We start from the raw sequence: 20,518 nt of genomic DNA, 5'->3' as shown, positions 1-20,518 counted from the left end.
TAGCTGTGTGGGGTGAGTGTAGTGAATGATAAGTGGACGTCGCAGGACAACAGCAGTAGCTGTGTGGGGTGAGTTTAGTGAATGATAAGTGGACGTCGCAGGACAACAGCAGTAGCTGTGTGGGGTGAGTTTAGTGAATGATAAGTGGACGTCGCAGGGCAACAGCAGTAGCTGTGTGGGGTGAGTTTAGTGAATGATAAGTGGACGTCGCAGGACAACAACAGCAGTAGCTGTGTGGGGTGAGTTTAGTGAATGATAAGGGGACGTCGCAGGACAACAGCAGTAGCCATGTGTGTGGTGGGAACCACTAGCTAAAAAGGACACTCTGGAAAGTGGAATTGAGTCGTAAAAACAGAGACAAACTACAGCGAGAGGCAACAGAATGAACAGATGGTGAGTCCATTTAGAATACACAGTTTGCAGAGTCCTGACTTGGGGTGGAACAGATGGATTGCCGTTCAGCACAATCCCAAATCCCTGTAAGTGTGAATGATAATGACCGACACTGAGCTAATTACCAAACTCTACACACTTTGACTAAGCGACAGGATTTGGGTAAAAAAAAAAAAAAGGACCCAGTACATTTCTTCACTCTTCAATTAACAAGCTGTTTGTGTGTTGCTGGCTGCAGTGTTATAACCCGTTCAGGACGGGATCCCCTTTTGGTGTTTTTTTTAAAGCATTATGTTATACTTTAGCTGTTAAAAAATAGCAGATCTACAAGCTCATAGCGCGGCACCGAGTGCCGCGCTACGAGCTTGTAGGTCTGCTATTTTTGAAAAATCGTGAAAACGTGGCCGAAATGTTTGAATATATTCTTTCAGAGTTCGTTTTTAGCTCAAATCTTTGCTTCTGGGGGAACAACATATTTTCAGATGGGGGTTGGCGGCCAAATACATATAATTCTAGGGGTCATTGACATGAAATAGTTTGAGAACCACTGACACAGAAACAAAGGATTTTCAAACAAACTTGTTAGGATTTAGAAGACATTTTGTAGAATCTATAGTATCAGGTCTAAATGCGCTAAGCCTTGCACTGTGCCGCACTGCGGAGTCACCCGCGCGGACCGACCCTCGCGCACGCAGACGGCGCCGGCGTGGAGCCGCGTGGCGGTCCGTCGCCTTCCCGCGATTGGCCTCGGAAGAGACGACTCCTTTTTCAAGGTGTCGGTTCTTTTAACATAACATGATGGAGAGATGATATCGTGATATGGCATCATGGCCCAAGCAAAGCACGTGATATAGAGCTCTGGGAGGGAGCAAACCTAGCTTTTTCTATTTTCAAAAGAGGTCGGGTCGATTTCATCAATCCCGTCTCCTTGCCCGTAAAGTGCCGTCGTCTTCCCCCCCCCCCCCCCCCCCCCCCCCCCCCCGATAGAGGAGAGGACAGCGAAGAAATGGCTCCTCGTGATGAGCATTTCCCCCGAGCAGCAAATCAAAGTGTTTTTTAACTCTGTGGAATAATAATAATAAGCATTGTCTTTTCCATCCACACTCAAAATGATTCACGTATATTCAGTATATAAAGCTTCCAAAACAAAAACAAAACAAAAGGTTCACCGTGAGGGCAACCATTAAAAGAAATGATCTATTTATTTATGAAGCAAAAAAAGGGCCTAAATGCAACGTTATCCTCAAAGAACTCATGTACAGTACTTCACCCACGGGGGGGTGGGGGGGGGGAGCTCTCCTTGCCGAGAACATTTCATAATTGATGATATTATTTGTATATCTGAGAAGCTGCAGTACAACGTACGTTATTCTGCCTCCTCCAACAAACATATACGGTGCATTCCAACCGATTCACCTCCAGATGTCAAGGCTATAGATGATGTGTTGAGATGAGAGCTATACCAGGTAGTGAACGTAATTCACGCGAGTTCTTTAGCTTTGGGAAAATATTGGGTACCAAATAATAATTTGTATCTATAAAGCCTTACTTATAATGACCTAATTATCTTTTGCAGTCTATTATAGCCTAAAGCAATCATCACACCCGTTCCCAAGACTACTTTCTATTAGAAATCCTTGATATTAATTCTGAACTGGGTAAGACTGCCTTTCATTTCACTTGATCGATTTAACCCATTTTGGGTGGGAACCCCTTCTGGTGTTTTAAACATTATGTTATATAATATATAATAATTTAGCTATTGAAAAATAGCAGATCTACAAGCTCATAGCGCGCCACCGAGTGGCGCACTACGAGCTTGTAGGTCTGCTATTTTTGAAAAATCGTGAAAATGTGCCTGAAATCTTTGAATATATGTTCTTTCAGAGCGAGTTTTTAACTCAAATCTTTGCTACCGAGAGGGTCCCTGGAACTACATATTTTCAGATGGGGGTCAGCGGCCAATGTCATATATATTTGGGGTTCCTTGACATGAATATGTTTGAGAACAACTGACATAGAAACATGTTCAGGAAAGACATTTTTTAAATTTCGACGTCAGGTCTAAATGGGTTAAATGTCTTGTTTGGAATAATTTGACATATAGCTGTACTTGTTCAATCTGAATTGTTTATTTTATTATATTTTATTCTTGTAATGTGTTCAATAATGTTTGTCATGTACAGTGTAATCAAAGCGTCATTGTAAAAGAGAGCTGGTTCTCAATTGACTTCCCTGAATAGATAAAGGTGAAAGAACGAAAATGCAACCTTGACCTTCTGCTTCTTTGTCACTATAAGCCTGAAGCCAACACAAGAGATTGCATAACAAGCCCCACAGTGATTCTACACACAGATGGAGGGCCATGACGTTCTCTCCAAAAGCCCTCGAATATGACGGAATATATATGATTAAGGATTACTGTGATTACGGTACACTTAGCTCATATTTCGCAGCATAGCTGTAACGTTCCCTAGCCCCTTTATGAGTCAGAGCCCCCCCTTCTCTGAACTAATAAAGTATTCAATCAATCAAACTAAATCTATATCCAACTATACCCTGGGTGTATTAAAGCTATTGATAGAATTAATGCTCCCATATATAAGCCATGCTACATGACTCGAGAAGGCATTAGGGGCAAATGCACAGCTAGACGATAAGTAATCACAGCTGAAACCTTTATGAGACATTTAATTCACATACAGAGTAGATGTGCTTAGCTGGCAGAAATGTAAAAATGCCATATAGTTTAATTAGAATAGAGGAACGATTAAGCATAAGATCTGGCCCCGGTCCACCACAGGAGGTTCGTTTCCACTGCCGCTTGGAGACTGGCCCGTGTCAAAACTATTTGGTGGAATAATTTGACAACTGTGCAACTAATTCACTAATAGCACATTTTCCTTTTCACTGCAGGAGCAAAGAAAAGTTGAAGAAACTATAACCCCTAGCTGGTAGAGAGGGATACGTTTCCAACAGCCCCCGAACGCTGCTTATGTAACGATAGAAAGAAAGAAATTAATACAAAAATAAACTAAACAAAATTACTTTTACGCCCTAAAGAACTTTATTGTTACCGCAGAGATGAAAACTCATCTCTGAGCAGTGTCGATTTTTTACAGCAACATTTAGAGTTTTAGTCATAGTATCGAATAGATTTAATTTAGTTTTTAGTCACATTTCAGTCACCTGGAATGTTTTAGTTAGTTTTAGTTAGTCTAGTTTTAGTCGACTGCATATCACAAGATTTTTGTCGACTAAATCTATAGTTGATTTAGTCGACTACAAGCTCACAATGTTGTGAGCTTGTAGATCGGCTATTGTCAGCATGCAAACAAGGGTAAAATGACTTGTCTTTTAGGCCTACTTATACTGGATCTCTTCATGGTCCACTTGTCCATTTTAGTCTAGTTTTGATTTATTGACGAAATTGTCAATATATTCTAGTCTTAGTTCTAGTCATCGTAGCTTAGTTTTCATGTTGTTTCCATTTAGTTTGTCAGTGAAAAAAGGTAGTCGACGAACAATTTTCGTCATAGTAGTCGATGAAATCAACACAATGCGGTTGACAGCCAAGGCCTAAAACATTCCACTGAGTGGTAAAGTGTGGCGCAATGAAGCATCCAGTAAACAGCCAATTATGCCAACCTTCCATTCTCCAGGCGGAACTGCAAACATTGCTGTGTGTGTGTGTACACTAAAGCAGCCAGTAAGTAGTGCTCATCATAATTATTGTCAGGGATTATTCATTCAAATTGCCTGCAACTCATTCAAACGCTCAGAATCAAATTTGACGGTTTGACCCCGGCCGTGACACAGCAATCACTGACTAGCACACCTCTGTGTGACCCCAATCATTTATCCACACTTATGGGGTATAATTATTGCAGTGGACAAAATCTGTTAACCCATTGAGACCTGAGGACGATTCTACTAATGCCTTCTAAATCCTGACCTCATGCTTCTATGCCAGTCGCTCTCAAACATTTTCATGTCAAGGACCCCAAAAAATATATGAAATTGGCCACGGCCGACCCCCATCTGAGAATATGTTTTTTCCAGGGACCCACCCAGAAGCAAAGATTTGAGTTAAAAACGTTCACTGTGCACTACATTTTCACAATTTTTCAAAAATAGCAGAACTACAAGCTCGTATCACGGCACACGGTGCCGCGCTACAAGCTTGTAGATCTGCTATTTTTCAATAGCTAAAGTATAACATAATGCTTAAAACACCAAAAGGGGTTCCTGCCCAAAATCTGTTAAACAGTTAAACCCTATATGCTGTACTCATGGACCAGAGTACCCCAAGAGTAACCCTCCATTTTCCTTGTGTTCTACAGCAGTACAAACAGGCCTTACCTATCATGTGTTCTAGTATAGTCTACAGCAGTACAAACAGGCCTTACCTATCATGTGTTCTAGTATAGTCTACAGCAGTACACAGGCCTTACCTATCATGTGCTCTAGTATAGTCTACAGCAGTACACAGGCCTTACCTATCATGTGCTCTAGTATAGTCTACAGCAGTACACAGGCCTTACCTATCATGTGCTCTAGTATAGTCTACAGCAGCACACAGGCCTTACCTATCATGTGCTCTAGTATAGTCTACAGCAGTACACAGGCCTTACCTATCATGTGCTCTAGTATAGTCTACAGCAGTACACAGGCCTTACCTATCATGTGCTCTAGTATAGTCTACAGCAGCACACAGGCCTTACCTATCATGTGCTCTAGTATAGTCTACAGCAGCACACAGGCCTTACCTATCATGTGCTCTAGTATAGTCTACAGCAGTACACAGGCCTTACCTATCATGTGCTCTAGTATAGTCTACAGCAGTACACAGGCCTTACCTATCATGTGCTCTAGTATAGTCTACAGCAGCACACAGGCCTTACCTATCATGTGCTCTAGTATAGTCTACAGCAGCACACAGGCCTTACCTATCATGTGCTCTAGTATAGTCTACAGCAGTACACAGGCCTTACCTATCATGTGTTCTAGTATAGTCTACAGCAGTACAAACAGGCCTTACCTATCATGTGTTCTAGTATAGTCTGCAGTACAAACAGGCCTTACCTATCATGTGTTCTAGTATAGTCTACAGCAGTACAAACAGGCCTTACCTATCATGTGTTCTAGTATAGTCTACAGCAGTACAAACAGGCCTTACCTATCATGTGCTCTAGTATAGTCTACAGCAGTACACAGGCCTTACCTATCATGTGTTCTACAGCAGTACACAGGCCTTACCTATCATGTGTTCTAGTATAGTCTACAGCAGTACACAGGCCTTACCTATCATGTGTTCTAGTATAGTCTACAGCAGTACAAACAGGTCTTACCTATCATGTGTTCTAGTATAGTCTACAGCAGTACACAGGCCTTACCTATCATGTGTTCTAGTATAGTCTACAGCAGTACACAGGCCTTACCTAGCATGTGTTCTAGTATAGTCTACAGCAGTACACAGGCCTTACCTAGCATGTGTTCTAGTATAGTCTACAGCAGCACACAGGCCTTACCTATCATGTGTTCTACAGCAGTACACAGGCCTTACCTATCATGTGTTCTAGTATAGTCTACAGCAGTACACAGGCCTTACCTATCATGTGTTCTAGTATAGTCTACAGCAGTACAAACAGGCCTTACCTATCATGTGTTCTAGTATAGTCTACAGCAGTACAAACAGGCCTTACCTATCATGTGTTCTAGTATAGTCTACAGCAGTACAAACAGGCCTTACCTATCATGTGTTCTAGTATAGTCTACAGCAGTACAAACAGGCCTTACCTATCATGTGCTCTAGTATAGTCTACAGCAGTACAAACAGGCCTTACCTATCATGTGTTCTAGTATAGTCTACAGCAGTACAAACAGGCCTTTCCTATCATGTGTTCTAGTATAGTCTACAGCAGTACAAACAGGCCTTTCCTATCATGTGTTCTACAGCAGTACAAACAGGCCTTACCTAGCATGTGTTCTACAGCAGTACACAGGCCTTACCTATCATGTGTTCTTGGCGAGTGGGCTCTGGGACGAGGGCCTCTTCATTTTCAGCCCTCGGGCTGATCTTCTGAGTCACGATAAAAGTCTGAGGGCGAAATGACAAGACGTTGAACATTAATTCCCCCGACGGAAGATCTTTCGATTCCAATTGACATCGTCATGGTAACAGAATTACCACCACTTTGGACTCAAAACGTGTTCTGCCTGGTATGTACGTACTAGTGTTCATGTGCGACGTGTCAATGATCAATCTGCGTCCGGCGGTTTCAGAGTACAGGGAACAATCTTCAGCGTAAAATTACGAAGGCAACTACATTATACCTGATTATTTCTAGATGGGCATTTAACCGAGTCTTGTAGGTTAAATATCATATTTTAATTTGAGATGGGGGTCGGCGGCCAAATACATATAATTCTGGGGCTCCTTGACATGAAATAGTTTGAGAACAAACTGATATAGATTTTTTTTTCTCCAGAAAACAAACTGTTATGATTTAGAAGAAGACAATTTTGTAGAATCTGGTGCCAGGTCTAAATGGATTAAAAACCGTCTGGCACCGTGCCGATGGATTTCGCAGTGTCTATTGCCAAAGCACACTTCACCGCAGTTAATGTGACTCCTTTCGCTTTGAAATGTATTAACCCATTTTGACCTGAGATCAGATTCTAAAAATGTCTTCTACATCCTGACAGTTTTCTGAAAAAGCTGTGTTTCTATGTCAGTCGTCCTTCGATTTTTCAAAAATAGCAGACCTACAAGCTCGTAGCACGCCACTCGGTGGCGCGCTATGAGCTTGTAGATCTGCTATTTTTCAATAGCTAAAGCATAACATAATGCTAACACCAAAAGGGGTTCCCGCCCAAAATGGGTTAAGTAAGTAATAACCTAATTGATGCACTCGGCACTGTGCCTTGCTATAAATTGGTTTATAATTAAAGAAATGCGTTGTGATGGGGTTGATGTATTAGGCGCACGCTAGCTCACGAGGCACCCTTTCTCTGGTGTCTGTATGTCTGTGGGGGGAAGACACAGGCGAGAGGCATTATAATGGCCTCTTTGTTAACACCACGAACGCCCGGGGGTATTTAGGACCATTAAATCAGAGCGCCCAGCGATTCGCAGCAACGGAGCACATTTAGCGACGCACCAGGCGCTATCCCGGACGTAGCTGAAGGAGCTAGATGTAGCCAAAACACCCCCGAGGCGATCGACAACAACGGGTGGTATGATTAATTCTAACGCGACTAGCGACGGGACCGCGACGGCCCGTCTAAAACATAATCTTTCATTGGAATTGGACGGAATGATTTAGATCAAGAGTTATTCACGTTTTAAGATTTTCGGTCTCATGCGCTAAAATGGGGAGGGGGGGGGGCATTTTGGATGACATTGAATGTTGCCCAACAGACGCTCCCAGCCTGTGGAAGCGATGCGCTCGTTTTTTTGTTATCAATAAAGTTCCGTCCTTTTATTAATCTCCGTCCTGAGCGTCGAGCGTTGCTATTTGATAGGACGGAGAACCCCGTTTATGCCGCTCGGGGTGTTAAATTGAGTTCTGTGTGATAAGAGGAGTCCTCTTCCACGCTATCGAGGGCCCACATCGCCTGGATTAGGTTTCCTCACATAGTGCAGCCAGCGAGACGTGCTCATCTCCCACCATATTCCTCTCTTTTGTCTTTTACTTTCCGGCGTCCTCTACTGTCTCACCCTCTGTCTAGATCAGGGGTTCTCAACACGTGGGTCGCGACCCCTCGGGGGAGTCCCCAAATTATTAAAATAAAATAAAAAAAATTATATATATATATATATATATATATATATATATATATATTCTTTTTTTTGCAACTGAATGGCTGGAAAATGGAAATGAAGAGTTTACATAGTACACATAGTACATGCATAGTACATTTCCTAAAAGATTATATCTGGTTTCAGTATTCATTCATTTATGATATATATTTTCCTCTATTATTAAGGTTATTTTTGCAGTCAGTTTGTATTGGGGTGCGGGTGTTAAAATGAATTAACCCTAGAGCACTATAAACACGGGTTATTTTCACCCGGACGATTATATTTTTGTCATTTTCATAATGTTCTCACGCGTGCCCTAGGAATGGGTGGAGCAAAGCAGAAGTTCCCAACTTCATTTCTCTTTTTTTAGAATATATATAAAAAAATAAAAAAAAATAAAAGATACCCACCGCCGTATCAGTGCAGATCTCCATCATGTCGCCTCTCATTTCGGCAGCCAGCGTCGGGCCCAGGGAGTCACCGCCCTTCACAGACGACCTGCGAGGGAATGGACGCACACGCACACGCACACGCACACGCACACACACACACACACACACACACACACACACACACACACACACACACACACACACACACAGATTTGATCAGTTCGACGGCTCTCTGCAGTGACGTCCTCTTTTATCAAGAGTCTGCAGGCAGAGAGAGAGAGAGAGTGAACCCTGCCTGTCGATATGTCTCATTGACCCCCCCCCACCCCCCCCCCTTCCACTCCTCTGTCGCTCACAAAAAATACATTGACGCACACCGTACACTCTGTTACACGCACACACGCACACACGCACGCACACACGAGCGAGCGCAGTGGCGGAAAAAGTACTCACATGTTTTAATTAAGTAAAAGCATCAATACTTCAATGTAGAAATACTCCGTACCAAGTAAACGTCCGGAATTAAATATGTACTCGAGTAAAAGTGCAAAAGTGTGAAAATAGCAGATCTACAAGCTCACAAAGCGTCGCGATGTGAGCTTGTAGATCTGCTATTTTCGTAGGGGCCCGAAATGTACATAGGGCTGACGTTGTTAATGTATGTTTTGTATTAATAATCAAAATGTACAAAGTAACTAGTAACTGAAGTTGTCAAATAATGTTAGTGCAGTAAAAGAACAATATATTAGATATTATATTATAGTTCTATTATAGAGCTATATCTAATAGCGATGCACCTTGCATGATGCACATGCACTGGCATGTAGACAGGCAGACACATTGAATGTTAATCCATTTTGGACTGAGGTCGATAAAAAAAAAGGCTTCTAAATCTTAACATTCTTCTGAAAAACCTATGTTTCTATGTCAGTGGTGCTCAATCTTTTTCATGTCAAGGACCCCCAGACTTATCTCCATTGGACCACGGACCCCCCATCTTAAAATATGTAGTTCCAGGGACCCGCCAGAAGCAAATACTTTAGTTCAAAATGTTCGCTCTGAAATATATATTCTTTTTTTTTTCTTTTTTTTTTTAAGATATATTTTTTGCGGCTTACGCCTTTTATTGGTTTTTGAAGGGACAGACAGTAGGCTGACAGGAAACGGGAGAGAGATGGGGGAAGACATGCAGTAAAGGCCGTGTCGGGCTCGGGAGTCGAACCCGCGGCACACTGCGACTGGATTACCAGTCGGGTGCCCAGACGGTTACGCCACCGCCTGGGCCTGAAATATATATTCAATGATTTACGCCACATTTGAACGATTTAAAAAAAATAGCAGACCTACAAGCTCGTAGCGCGCCACTCGGTGGCGCGCTATGAGCTTGTAGATCTGCTATTTTTCAATAGCTAAAGTATAACATAATGCTTGAAACACCAACAGGGGTTTCCGCCCAGAATGGTTTAAACACTTTGTCGAGGTCCCCTGGGAAGCCTTCAGCTACCACTGACAGATTATCGTCTGAAAACTGCTCGCGATAACGACAATGTGCCGGTGGCGACTTGAGTGGCCAATCAGTTCCTTGAAGGGTGTGTGTGATGTGTGTGTGTGTGTGTGTGTGAAGCGTTCCCCTGACGGAGAAGGTACTTCAAGCGAACACGACTGGCGGCGTCTTGAGATTCTCGTCTACAAACAGCTGGCGACAACAAACGTCAAATTCATGACGGGTTTTAGAGTCTCGAGACCATGTTGTTTAGCAGACAGACAGACAGCTGTGATGTTGTTTAACCCATTTAGACCTGATCTCAAAATTTTAAAAAAATCTTCTAAATCCTCCAGTTTTCTGAAATAAATATTTTCACGATTTTTCAAAAATAGCAGACCTACAAGCTCGTAGCGCGCCACTCGGTGGCGCGCTATGAGCTTGTAGATCTGCTATTTTTCAATAGCTAAATTATAACATAATGTTTAAAACACCAAAAGGGGTTCCCTCCCAAAATGGTTTAGAGCCGAGCGAAGGGTCATGTTATATTTTTGATAGCATGAAACAGATGGCTGAGAGTGAGAGTGACATTTGGCAGCATCGTCAAAATCCTCGCAACAATGCGTCAAAATGTGTCATTCGGATTTCACACTATAACAATTGTCTATTGTTCTATTGTATAGAACGTAAAAAAAAAAATACAATCGTATAGAACTAAAAGGATTCGGGTAAAAAACTTTTCAAAGTTTTGGTTAATTCATCAAATGTTTGTGAATAAAAATCACACCCGCGTGAACTTAAGTGAAGGGCGCTCTTATCACATCATCATCATCATCTCATTCCGGCGAATTATAATTTGCGTCCTCACCTTCGTCTTAAGTCTGTGTTTACGCAATGTTTGTGTTTACGCAAACACTAAAAAAACTGGCCATTCATTATCAATGGCATTTAATGTTTGTGTTGGGACAATGTTTGTGTTTACATGCAGCCTTAACCCATTTAGACCTGAGGACGATTCTACAAATGTCTTCTAAATCCTGACAGTTTTCTGAAAAACCCCATGTTTCCCATGTCAGTCGTTCTCAAACTATTTCATGTCAAGGACCCCCAAAAATTATATGTAATTGGCCGCAGACCCCATCTGAAAATATGTAATTCCAGGCCCCCCCCCCCCCCCCCCCAGAAACAAAGATTTGAGTTAAAAACATTTTGCTCTGCACATTTTCAGGAATTTTCAAAAAATAGATCTACAAGCTCACAGCACGGCACTCGGTGCCGCGCTATGAGCTTAGTAGATCTGCTATTTTTCAACAGCTAAAGTATAACATAATAATGCTAGCGCCCTCACAAAACTATATATAGTTTATATTTATACACTGACCTGCCAAGGAAGTCCTTCATGAACTGGTCTTTACCAAAGTAGGCCGTGGTGCAGTGGATCTGAGTGGCGATCTGGCCCATCTGGATGTTGCACTGGTCCATGATGGAGCTCAGCTTGTTGTTGGCCTCGTGGCTCAGGTTCTGCTCCTCGGGGCTGTCTTTACACTCGTTCTTCTTCTTGTCCTTCTTCTTGTCGGCCTTGGCCTGCTTGCCGCCGCCGAGCACGGAGCCGATGGTCTTCAGCTCCTTTCCCTTGTTGCTGGGGGAGGAGGAGGAGGAGGAGGGATCGCCTTTCTTGGCGCCGCTCAGCGCAGGCAGCTTGCTCCTGCGCAGGCCGAACCAGTTGGCCAGCGAGGGCCCCGTCTTCTGCTTGGTCTCCGTCACCTTCTCCTGTTGTTCCTGCTGGCATTTCTGCAGGTTCTCCTCGATCCCCATCATGACCTTCTCCTCGATGGTGCAGGCCGTCGCCGTCGGACTGAGCGCTTTCTTCTCCTCCACGACGTCTGGAACTACTTCGTTCGAGGAGGAGGAGGAGGGGGAGCACGTTTGGGCTTTGATGATCCAGCTCACGTCCGGTTTAGTGACGGGGCTTGTTGCTACATCGGTCAAAAGTAGAGTGGAGTTGGGGTCACGGACGTGAGAGGATGGAGACTGAAACTGTGGATAGGATGTGACCTTGGCCGGCTTTCTGGAGTTCTTCAAGCCGATCCTGTCCGTAATGGGTAAGCTACGAGCTTCTTTCTGTGGCTGGGGAGGGGTGATTACCTCCCCCTTCATCGTGCTTTGCGACCATTCCACTTTATTGGGCCCTGATTTAGACGTTCTGTCGGGGAGTATGCCATGGCTGTTGTTGCAGGACCCCGGCAGGCCTCCGTAAAGGCTCAGCCGGTTCCTGGAACGATGGGCAGGGCTCTCGGCAGACGCGACGCCACAGGGTACCTCCATGGAGCTCTGCCTCGACAGGGAGTTCCCCCTCTCGCCGGAGTTGGTGATAATCTGAGTTCGGATTTTGCCCGACGACGACGGCCCGTTGTCTGGCGCGCCGACGTTGGGTTTCTCCATGTAGTTGGTGCTGAAGCTCTGGCTGCGGGCCTTCGCCCCGTTCATCCCCAGAGCCGGCTTCAGGTGAGGTTTGGTGGTGACGGAGATGGACCTGGAGAAAAGCTGGCTGCCCCTCTTCCCTTTATCACACGCCTCCCCGCCCTCCTCCTCGAGCAGCACAGCGCCGAGCGCCGCCTCCCCTTCCAGTGATCTGCCCTGGAGGACGTCACCTTGCCCCTCCGCGACGGAGGTCATGGGCGACGAATCCATACTATACTCGGGTTGCAGCGGGCCGTCGCACTGGGTGGAGGCGTTGAAGGTCACCGTTTCCCTGGACGCCGAGTTGATGTGATCTTTCTCGCTTTTTTGGCCCGCCACAGACTGGCCGCTCTTGTGCGCGGGGGGAGATTTCAGAAAGGCTTTGAATCCCATGGGGATGCGAGTCTTTGAGCTTCTTTCTACAGCATTGGGGGACGTCACAGCAGAGATGCATGGCGGGCCGGCTACAGTTACTACTAGCTTGCTGTCCTGCGGCTCCGTGTTACACGGAGGCTGGTCCTGAAGTGACCCGGGTGGACCAGCGGAGGAGGTCTTGTGTGTTGGCTGTTCGTGGACCGACCCCCTCTTGCTCACAAACGACGGGCCCTGCAGCGAGGTGCCACGGAGGGCGCCGTAGGGGGGCGGGCCGTTCTTGGAGCCTTTCGGCGGTGCAGCGTGTTCAGACTCCGGAGGAGGACATCCTGAGGTTGCGGAGGAGGAGGAGAGGTAGTGCTTGACGGGCGCCGTCCGCTTGTAAGTGCCTTTGCTCTGGGTCGTGGCGGCGGCGGCGGGGGATTTGGGGAGGAGGTTCTGACCCGTCGTCTTGTCGGCCAGCTTTTGAGGTGCAAGGGCGGTCCCGTAACCCGCGTCAAAGTCCACGGCGTCGGCGTGGCCCTTGACGGGGAGCGTGGCTTGCATATTATTTGGTACGGGAGGCGGGTGGTAGCTCGGGGGAGGTCCCCTCACAGTGGTGGGTGCAGCGGGTGCTTTATGTGCCTGAGGAGACCCTCCCTCGTAGTTGGGTCTGATCAGCAGGGAGGTGCTGCGCCCCGGGGGCAGCGGGGGCGACGGAGACCTGAGTTTGTTTTGTTTGCTGGTGGTTTCACAGTGTTGGTCTCGGGTGGGCTGCTCGGTGCCCACGTTGTCGTTGTCCACGTGCTGCTCCAGATGATGGTGCCTCCTGGATGGCAGTGGCGAGCCAGAGGCGACGCCGCACTTGCTCCAGAGTTTGGCGTTGGCGGCTTTGGGGCTCTGAGCGCTGCAGCTTCCTCCCCCCGAGGAGGGTTTGATGTACCTGGACAGTTTGACGGGAGGGGACGAGGGTGATAGTTTCTCCTGGCTTACGTTCACCGCGTTGCCCGCGGGTTCAGTGGAGGAACCTTTAGAGACCCGTAGCGGAGATGCCGACGGCTTGTTCCGTGTGCCGGGTATCTTGGAGCCGTTGGACTTGGAGGCGGCGGTGGAGTCACCGATGATGACGGGAGGGATGGGGTGGCCTCTGTTAGCGCGCGCGCTCAGCGGTTTGATCAGTTTCTTTTGCGGCGGCAGATGTACCGACCGCTCCGCGCTGCCTTCGCTACTATTGCTCGCTTTGGGAGCCTTACTCGGCTTACTCTGAAACTCCGATGGCTTTTCCGGGGATTCGAGCACGCCATAGTTCCTCCCGTTGCCTCCTCCTTTCTGTCTGGTCGGCCTCTCTTGGGACACCGGTCGCGTGCAGCCCACCGCCGCCACTCTGCTATTTGGAATGTCATTGCGAGGCCCGGCGGCGCCAGTGGAAAGTGTCTGAGTGCTTAGTTCAATAGGCTGTCCGTCTGCGTCAAATATCGCCATGAGGCTCTCCTCAGACTTGGCGAACTGACCCTGACCCGCCGACCCCCCGCTGGGTTCCTTGATCAGGCTGAAAGGCCTGGGCCTCCCGTCGGCCGACTGTGTCCGTCCCGGGTCTCTCCTCCAGCACGGGGTCACTAACAGCTTGGTGGGCCCCCTGGACGGCCTCTGGGCCTCCAAGGCAGGCTCCAGGGGGTCTTCCGGGTCCGACGAGTGGTTGGGAACCTCGGGGTCAGCAGAAGCAGCAGCAGCAGGCGGGACGTGGCGGTGGAGTTTGGTGGGTTTGGAGAACGCCGAGGCCCGCCCCACCCCTCCTCCGAGTCCCCCGGAGAGGAAGCTGCTGATGAAGCTCATCAGCCTCTCGGGGCGCTCTTTGGAGTCGTAGCCGGAGGGCGGAGGGCGCTTAGCGTCGTCGGGACCACCCGCCCCGACCACGTCCCCCCCGTCGCTCACGCCGTTGTCCTGCGGCCCCTCCCAGCTGCACAGACTTTCCGAGGTGCTGCGCGAGAGCCTCGTCTGACAACCGGACAACCAGCTGTCTCTGCACGGGACGCTGTCGTCGTCCCCCCTCTGGCGCCCGGCGTGATGCGCCGCCGCCGCCGATTCGTCGTCCGCGTCATCAGAGTCATACGAAAACCTCTTGACGATGGCGGCGCCCGCGCCCCCGAACCCCAAGGAGACCACGGCTCGGCCCACGTACGCCCCGTGGGGCTTGCAGACCCCCTTGCCGCCGCCGCTGCTCTTGATGCCCAGCGAGTAGATGCCCTCGTTGGAGTCCATGCAGTCCTTCTCCCCCCCGCCGCCCGACCGGGACACCCCCCGGGAGGACGCGGAGGAGCTCCTCCGGTGCTTCCTCCTCTGGAGCTTGCGCAGGCCCTCCAGGATGTGGCTCTCCTTATTGGCTCTGCTCCGCGTGGGCAGCGGTGGGTGCTCCTCGGAGGAGGCCGGGGCGGCGCAGATGTTGCCGGGCGCCGACGAGCCCAGGCTCAGCCTCTTCTCCCAGGTCAGAGACGACTGGAGGGAAGGAAACACAAGGGGGGGGGGGGGGGGGGGGGGAGAGAGAAGAGGGAGAGAAGGTTGAAGCTCTCAGAAGTCATTTTAATTAGAATTTCAACCCCTTTGAGAACCTGTGACCAGATTATATTAAATGTCTTCTAAATCGTGGAAAAAAAACATGTTTCTAAGTCAGTAGTTCTCTAACTATTTCATGTCAACGACCGAAAACATTATATGTATTTGACCGCGGACCCCCATCTGACAATATCTTGTTCGCTGCAGATCTACAAGCTCGTAGCACGGCACTCGGTGCCGCGCTATGAGCTTGTAGATCTGCTATTTTTCAATAGCTAAAGTATAACATAATGCATAAAGGGGTTCCTTCGCGTCCTGAATGGGTTTTAAAACAAAAAAATGACCAGCTCGATGTCAAACAACTAGGCAACTAGTCAACTAGTAAAAATCACTAGAAGTGAAAGAAGCCCAGCTAGCGTATATTACCATTTTCCCACAGGAGCGTCCGTCGTTCCAGGTGTAGGAGCCGCTGGAGTATTCGCTGCAGGCACTTGACAGGGACAGCTCGCTGCTGCTACAGCTGCTGCCTCGCGGGTAGGCAGCAGGGGGCGCCGGGGACGACGACGCGCTCAGACTCCACTGGCTCAGACACTTGGCCGCCGCGGTGGAGAGATACGAAGAACCCGTTCTATTCCCGTTTGGCTGGACTTCCTGTGAGAAGAACATACATACAGTGAACATGAAAGAGTGTTGTTTTGTCTCTTGATCCGTTTTCATTTAGTTTTAGTCACATTGTAGTCACCTGGAATGCTGTTTAGTTTTAGATTTTTGTCGACTAAATCTACAGTTGATTTAGTCGAACAAAATGTCTTTTGGCGGGCCTTCATGCCGTCGTAATGACACACTGAAAATAGCTGATCTACAAGCTCACAACGCGTCGCGCTGCGGCGCGTTGTGAGCTTATAGATCGGCTATTTTCAGCATGCAACTAATTGTAAAATGACTTTTACTCGATATCTTGTCCACTAGTCCCTTCCTAACATTTTAGTCTAGTTTTTATTTGTTGACGAAATTATCAGTATATTATTTAGTCTTAGTTTTAGTCATCATAGCTTAGTTTTCATTTAGTTTTCGTCAGTGGAAAAAGGTAGTCGACGAACACTTTTCGTCTTAGATTTAGTCGACGGAATCAACACTGCTGTTGCCTCCCGCGACCCGGCCATGGATAAGCGGTTGAGGATGGACGGATGGATGGATAGTCCCCCGCCCCGTCTTGGAGCATGCATGCACGCGTGTCTTATCAGCTGACATTCTCCAGGGGAGGGAGGGAGGCGGGGGGCAAAGGTCTAAAGATTGGAGCAAACTCATTTCCAGAACTCAATGCATAATACATAAGATGAGTAATGTACCGCGCCGTTCCGTGGAGTCATTTTTACCGATGACGAGTCTCAATCGATGGCTTTTCTGGTAACGCGACAGGGATTTATTTCTTTTGGAGCCAATAAGTGATACTCATGTGCTCTGCTTGCTGAGAGAGGGAAGGGTCAGGTCTCCAAATGGTTGGCCCTTTTTGTATTTTAACACATTTTGGGCGGGAACTCCTTTTGGTGTTTTAAGCGTAATGTTATACTTTAGCTATTGAAAAATAGCAGAGCTTGTAGGTCTGCTATTGAAAAAATCGTGAAAATGTGACGCAAATCTTTGAATATATATTATTTCACAGCGAACGTTTTTAACTGAAATATTTGCTTCTGGGGGGGGGGGGGGGTGTCTCCGGAACAACATATTTTGAGATGGGGGTCTGCGACCAAATACATATCATTCTGGGGGAGGGGGGGTCCTTGACATATATAAAATATTGTTGAGTACCGCTGTTATAGCAACATAAGTTTTTCTCCAGAAAACTGATATAGGAATTAGAAGCCATTTGTAGAATCGACCTCTCCGGTCTAAACAGGTTAATATCCGGTAATGATTTCTTGGGGTCAACAACGGCAGCGTGGTAGGTATACAGTATACAGTACAGCAGCGTGGTAGGTGTACACGACGCGAGGAGGTCACATAGCTTGAGAAACATCTTGACTCCTGCACTGAGCTTACATGAGACGACGGGGGGTCCGCTGCCGCGTTCCTGGAAAGGAGGAGGCCTGCTTTGCTTCGTTCTGGCTCCAGGAGCAGGTCTGCCGCAGACAGATCCATGATCCGAGAGTGCAGTTTCTGAAAGACATGGAGGACACGCACAGACAGGACTGTAAGCACTTTCTTTTTTTTTTATAATATTTATTTTATTTGGAAAAAGCATTACAATAACAGCATTTCTATGCATACATAGGGCACAAGTGCAGTTCCCAGGAATTTTTTTTCACCCCTCTTCCCTCCCTCCCCCCTCCAAGTGACTCCATCTCCAGTGTCTCTGTAACATCCTTGCTTTCTTCAGGACCACATATGGCATCAAGTCAACACTTAACAGGGGCAAAGGGCAATATCGCTTCAGAGTGTACATTTCAGAAGGAGAAAAAGAAGAAAGAGCGGGCAGACAAAAGAAAAAAGACAAAGACAAAAAAGACGACTGTAAGCACTTTCAGCACTGCAGGCGTTCCTATGTTCAAAACACATGTTCGTCGACTACCTTTTTTCACTCACGAAAACTAAATGGAAACTAAATGAAAACTAAGCTATGATGACTAAAACTATAAAGCTAAATATATTGACAATTTCGTCAACGAATAAAACTAGACTAATGTTAGGAAGGGACCAGTGGACAAGAGATCCAGTATAGAGCACCGAAGTCCTGACGTCACTCGCTCGTCCCCTCGATTCCCCTGGTTCACGGAAGTAATTTCTCTATGGAGAATAACATGGGGTGATCTTAATATCGTCTACTATAAGCATTGTGGAAAATAAAGTGTCTCTGTGTTATTGTCAGGGAGGTGTCTCTGTATCGTTTGCGACAGTCAGTCACTCATATATGATATACAGTCTGTTTCTAGCGAAAATGTAACAGTCAGTTCATTCTTCATAATTATGAGTGAAGCGGCCTGGATGATTTGTTCAAACACAGTTCTTATACGAGGCGAACTAAAATCCCCCTATGGGGATTACAATGCTAATAAAAAGTACATGAACTTTGCGCCCTCTACCGATATTGATGTCAGACTCTAAGTCATTTTACACTTCAAGCTCACAACGCGTCGCAGTGCGGCGCGTTGTGAGCTTGTAGATCGGCTATTTTCAGCAAGTGTAAAATCAGCCATTATGACGGCATCAAGGCCCGCCAAAAAACACATGGCCTATTTACTTTCGGTTGATCTTGCTGACTTCGAGAGGAGCCCTCTTGGCCCTTCATTTCCAGCGACCCCATGCAGGGCCCCTGCATCCCAGTCTTTACACCAAATCATTAATGTCATCCGTTGGAAATAATTAATGTGAATGAGAAATAATTGCATCGGGGAGCCAGGGATTCCCTCTTAAGTTCATACACCAATTTGTGTCGGTCCGTTCTCTCCACCGCTCGCTTCCGTTCCTTATAACTCTCGCACACCAGAGGGAAGGAGGATATATAAAAATAAAAATCCCAAATACAATTTTCCACATTATTTAATCTCAGACTCTAATTACAGCTCAGTTCCCGGCGCTCAGATCAACTGAAATTATGCTGAAACAAAACATTTGATCATATTATAATATTATGGCCGCATTTCCTTTTCCGTGCTGCCCAGGGTGTGAGTGTATCTAATGTTCATTCGGGGAGTCATGTGTGGAGCGTATAATATACAGCGGAATATAATTTCTCCGCCGCCCGCCCCACCGGGGGGGTGGGCCCTCCCCCCCAATATATCATTATTAGCTCTGGCGACGTTAAAATGAAACTCGCTGTCCTTCTTGGTCCCCCCCCCCCTCGCACTGTGAGACAGAGCCACGCAGAGTGAGTTATTATATAAGGAGAGATCTGTTGAGAAAACCGCATGGCAGTTTATCCCGTTCAAGACGGGAACGTTTCAAGCATTGTGCTATACTTTGGCTATTGAAAAATAGCAGATCTATATAGCACCGAGCACCGAGTGCCGCGCTACAAGCTTGTAGATCTGCTATTTTTAGAAAAATCGTGAAGCAAATCTTTGAATATATATTCTTTCAGAGCGAACGTTTTTAACTAAAATCTTTGCTTCTGGGGGGTGTCCCTGGAACTACATACTGTATTTTCAGATGGGGGTCGGCAGCCAATTACATAATGTTTGGGGTCCTTGCCTTTACATGAAATAGTTTGAAAACCACTGATATAGAAATATGTTTTTTTCAGAAACCTTTTAGGATTTAGAAGCCTTTTTTCCAGGTCTAAATGGGTTAAAAGACAAAGTCACCTTCAACAATTTCACAAGGAAACTTCAGGCATAAAATAAAAACCCAACAATTTCATCCGGAAACCTAACTACAAAATAGCACAATAATAATGACAATAAAAATGAATTTAAATCACTTAATGACTACATGGTGGTTGGGACCATTCATTCTGGTTACCAACTCTCCATCAGTTAGCATGGGGACCACCTGGAACGCCCTCCCCTCAAGGACCACCTGGAACCCCCTCCCCTCAAGGACCACTGGTGGTTCCCGGACCGCTGGTTGAAAACCACTGTTCTAAACAAAATGAACTCACTCTAACCCACATTGTACATTAGATTACATTATGTCAAAACCGTTACGCCTACTTTTGCTATTAGGCAAATTGCAAGTAAAACGCAGACGAAACAGAACGGGCCCACATTTGTCTCTCCTCTCTCCTCTCGACTTTCATCATTACACACAGAAGCCAGAGAGAGACAGAGAGAGAGAGAGAGAGAGAGAGTGCTTTTCTGCGTAGCGTATTATGAGCCCACCACATAGACCTTCAGAGCGGCCTGATGATGGCTCTTCAGATACGGCTTTACACCGGCGGGCGGAATGGGGAAATAAGTGACACATTCTGGCCTTGGACTCTGAGAGATGCAGCGATTCTGGTGCCATGGTAACGGACCCAGACCCCTGATCCATTCGCACGCACAAACGCCACGCACGCACGCGTGGCGTGTGTGACGCGTGTGCGAGAGAGAGAGAGAGAGAGAGAGAGAGAGAGAGCTGGGTGCGCGAGAGAGATAAGGTAAA

The 20,518-nt window shown here is 46.8% G+C and overlaps 1 protein-coding gene across 1 annotated transcript in view; it reads right to left on the bottom strand.

Moving 5' to 3' along the window:
- The window catches only part of LOC306917398 (nck-associated protein 5-like), a 70,275-nt gene that overhangs the window by 7,096 nt on the left and 42,661 nt on the right, over positions 1-20,518 (bottom strand). Inside the window, exons 7-11 of the mRNA XM_079495618.1 lie at positions 17,477-17,593; positions 15,863-16,087; positions 11,457-15,379; positions 8,611-8,698; positions 6,406-6,493 (exon numbers count right to left, since the gene is read on the bottom strand). Coding sequence (XP_079351744.1) covers positions 6,406-6,493; positions 8,611-8,698; positions 11,457-15,379; positions 15,863-16,087; positions 17,477-17,593 — 4,441 coding nt within the window. The remainder of the gene's footprint in view (positions 1-6,405; positions 6,494-8,610; positions 8,699-11,456; positions 15,380-15,862; positions 16,088-17,476; positions 17,594-20,518) is intronic.

Source organism: Electrona antarctica (assembly GCF_951216825.1).
Source record: "Electrona antarctica genome assembly, chromosome: 24".
In the NCBI taxonomy this organism is placed as follows: Eukaryota; Metazoa; Chordata; class Actinopteri; order Myctophiformes; family Myctophidae; genus Electrona; species Electrona antarctica.
The sequence above is the reverse complement of the archived record's forward strand: the minus strand, read 5'-3'. Positions and strand labels throughout refer to the sequence as shown.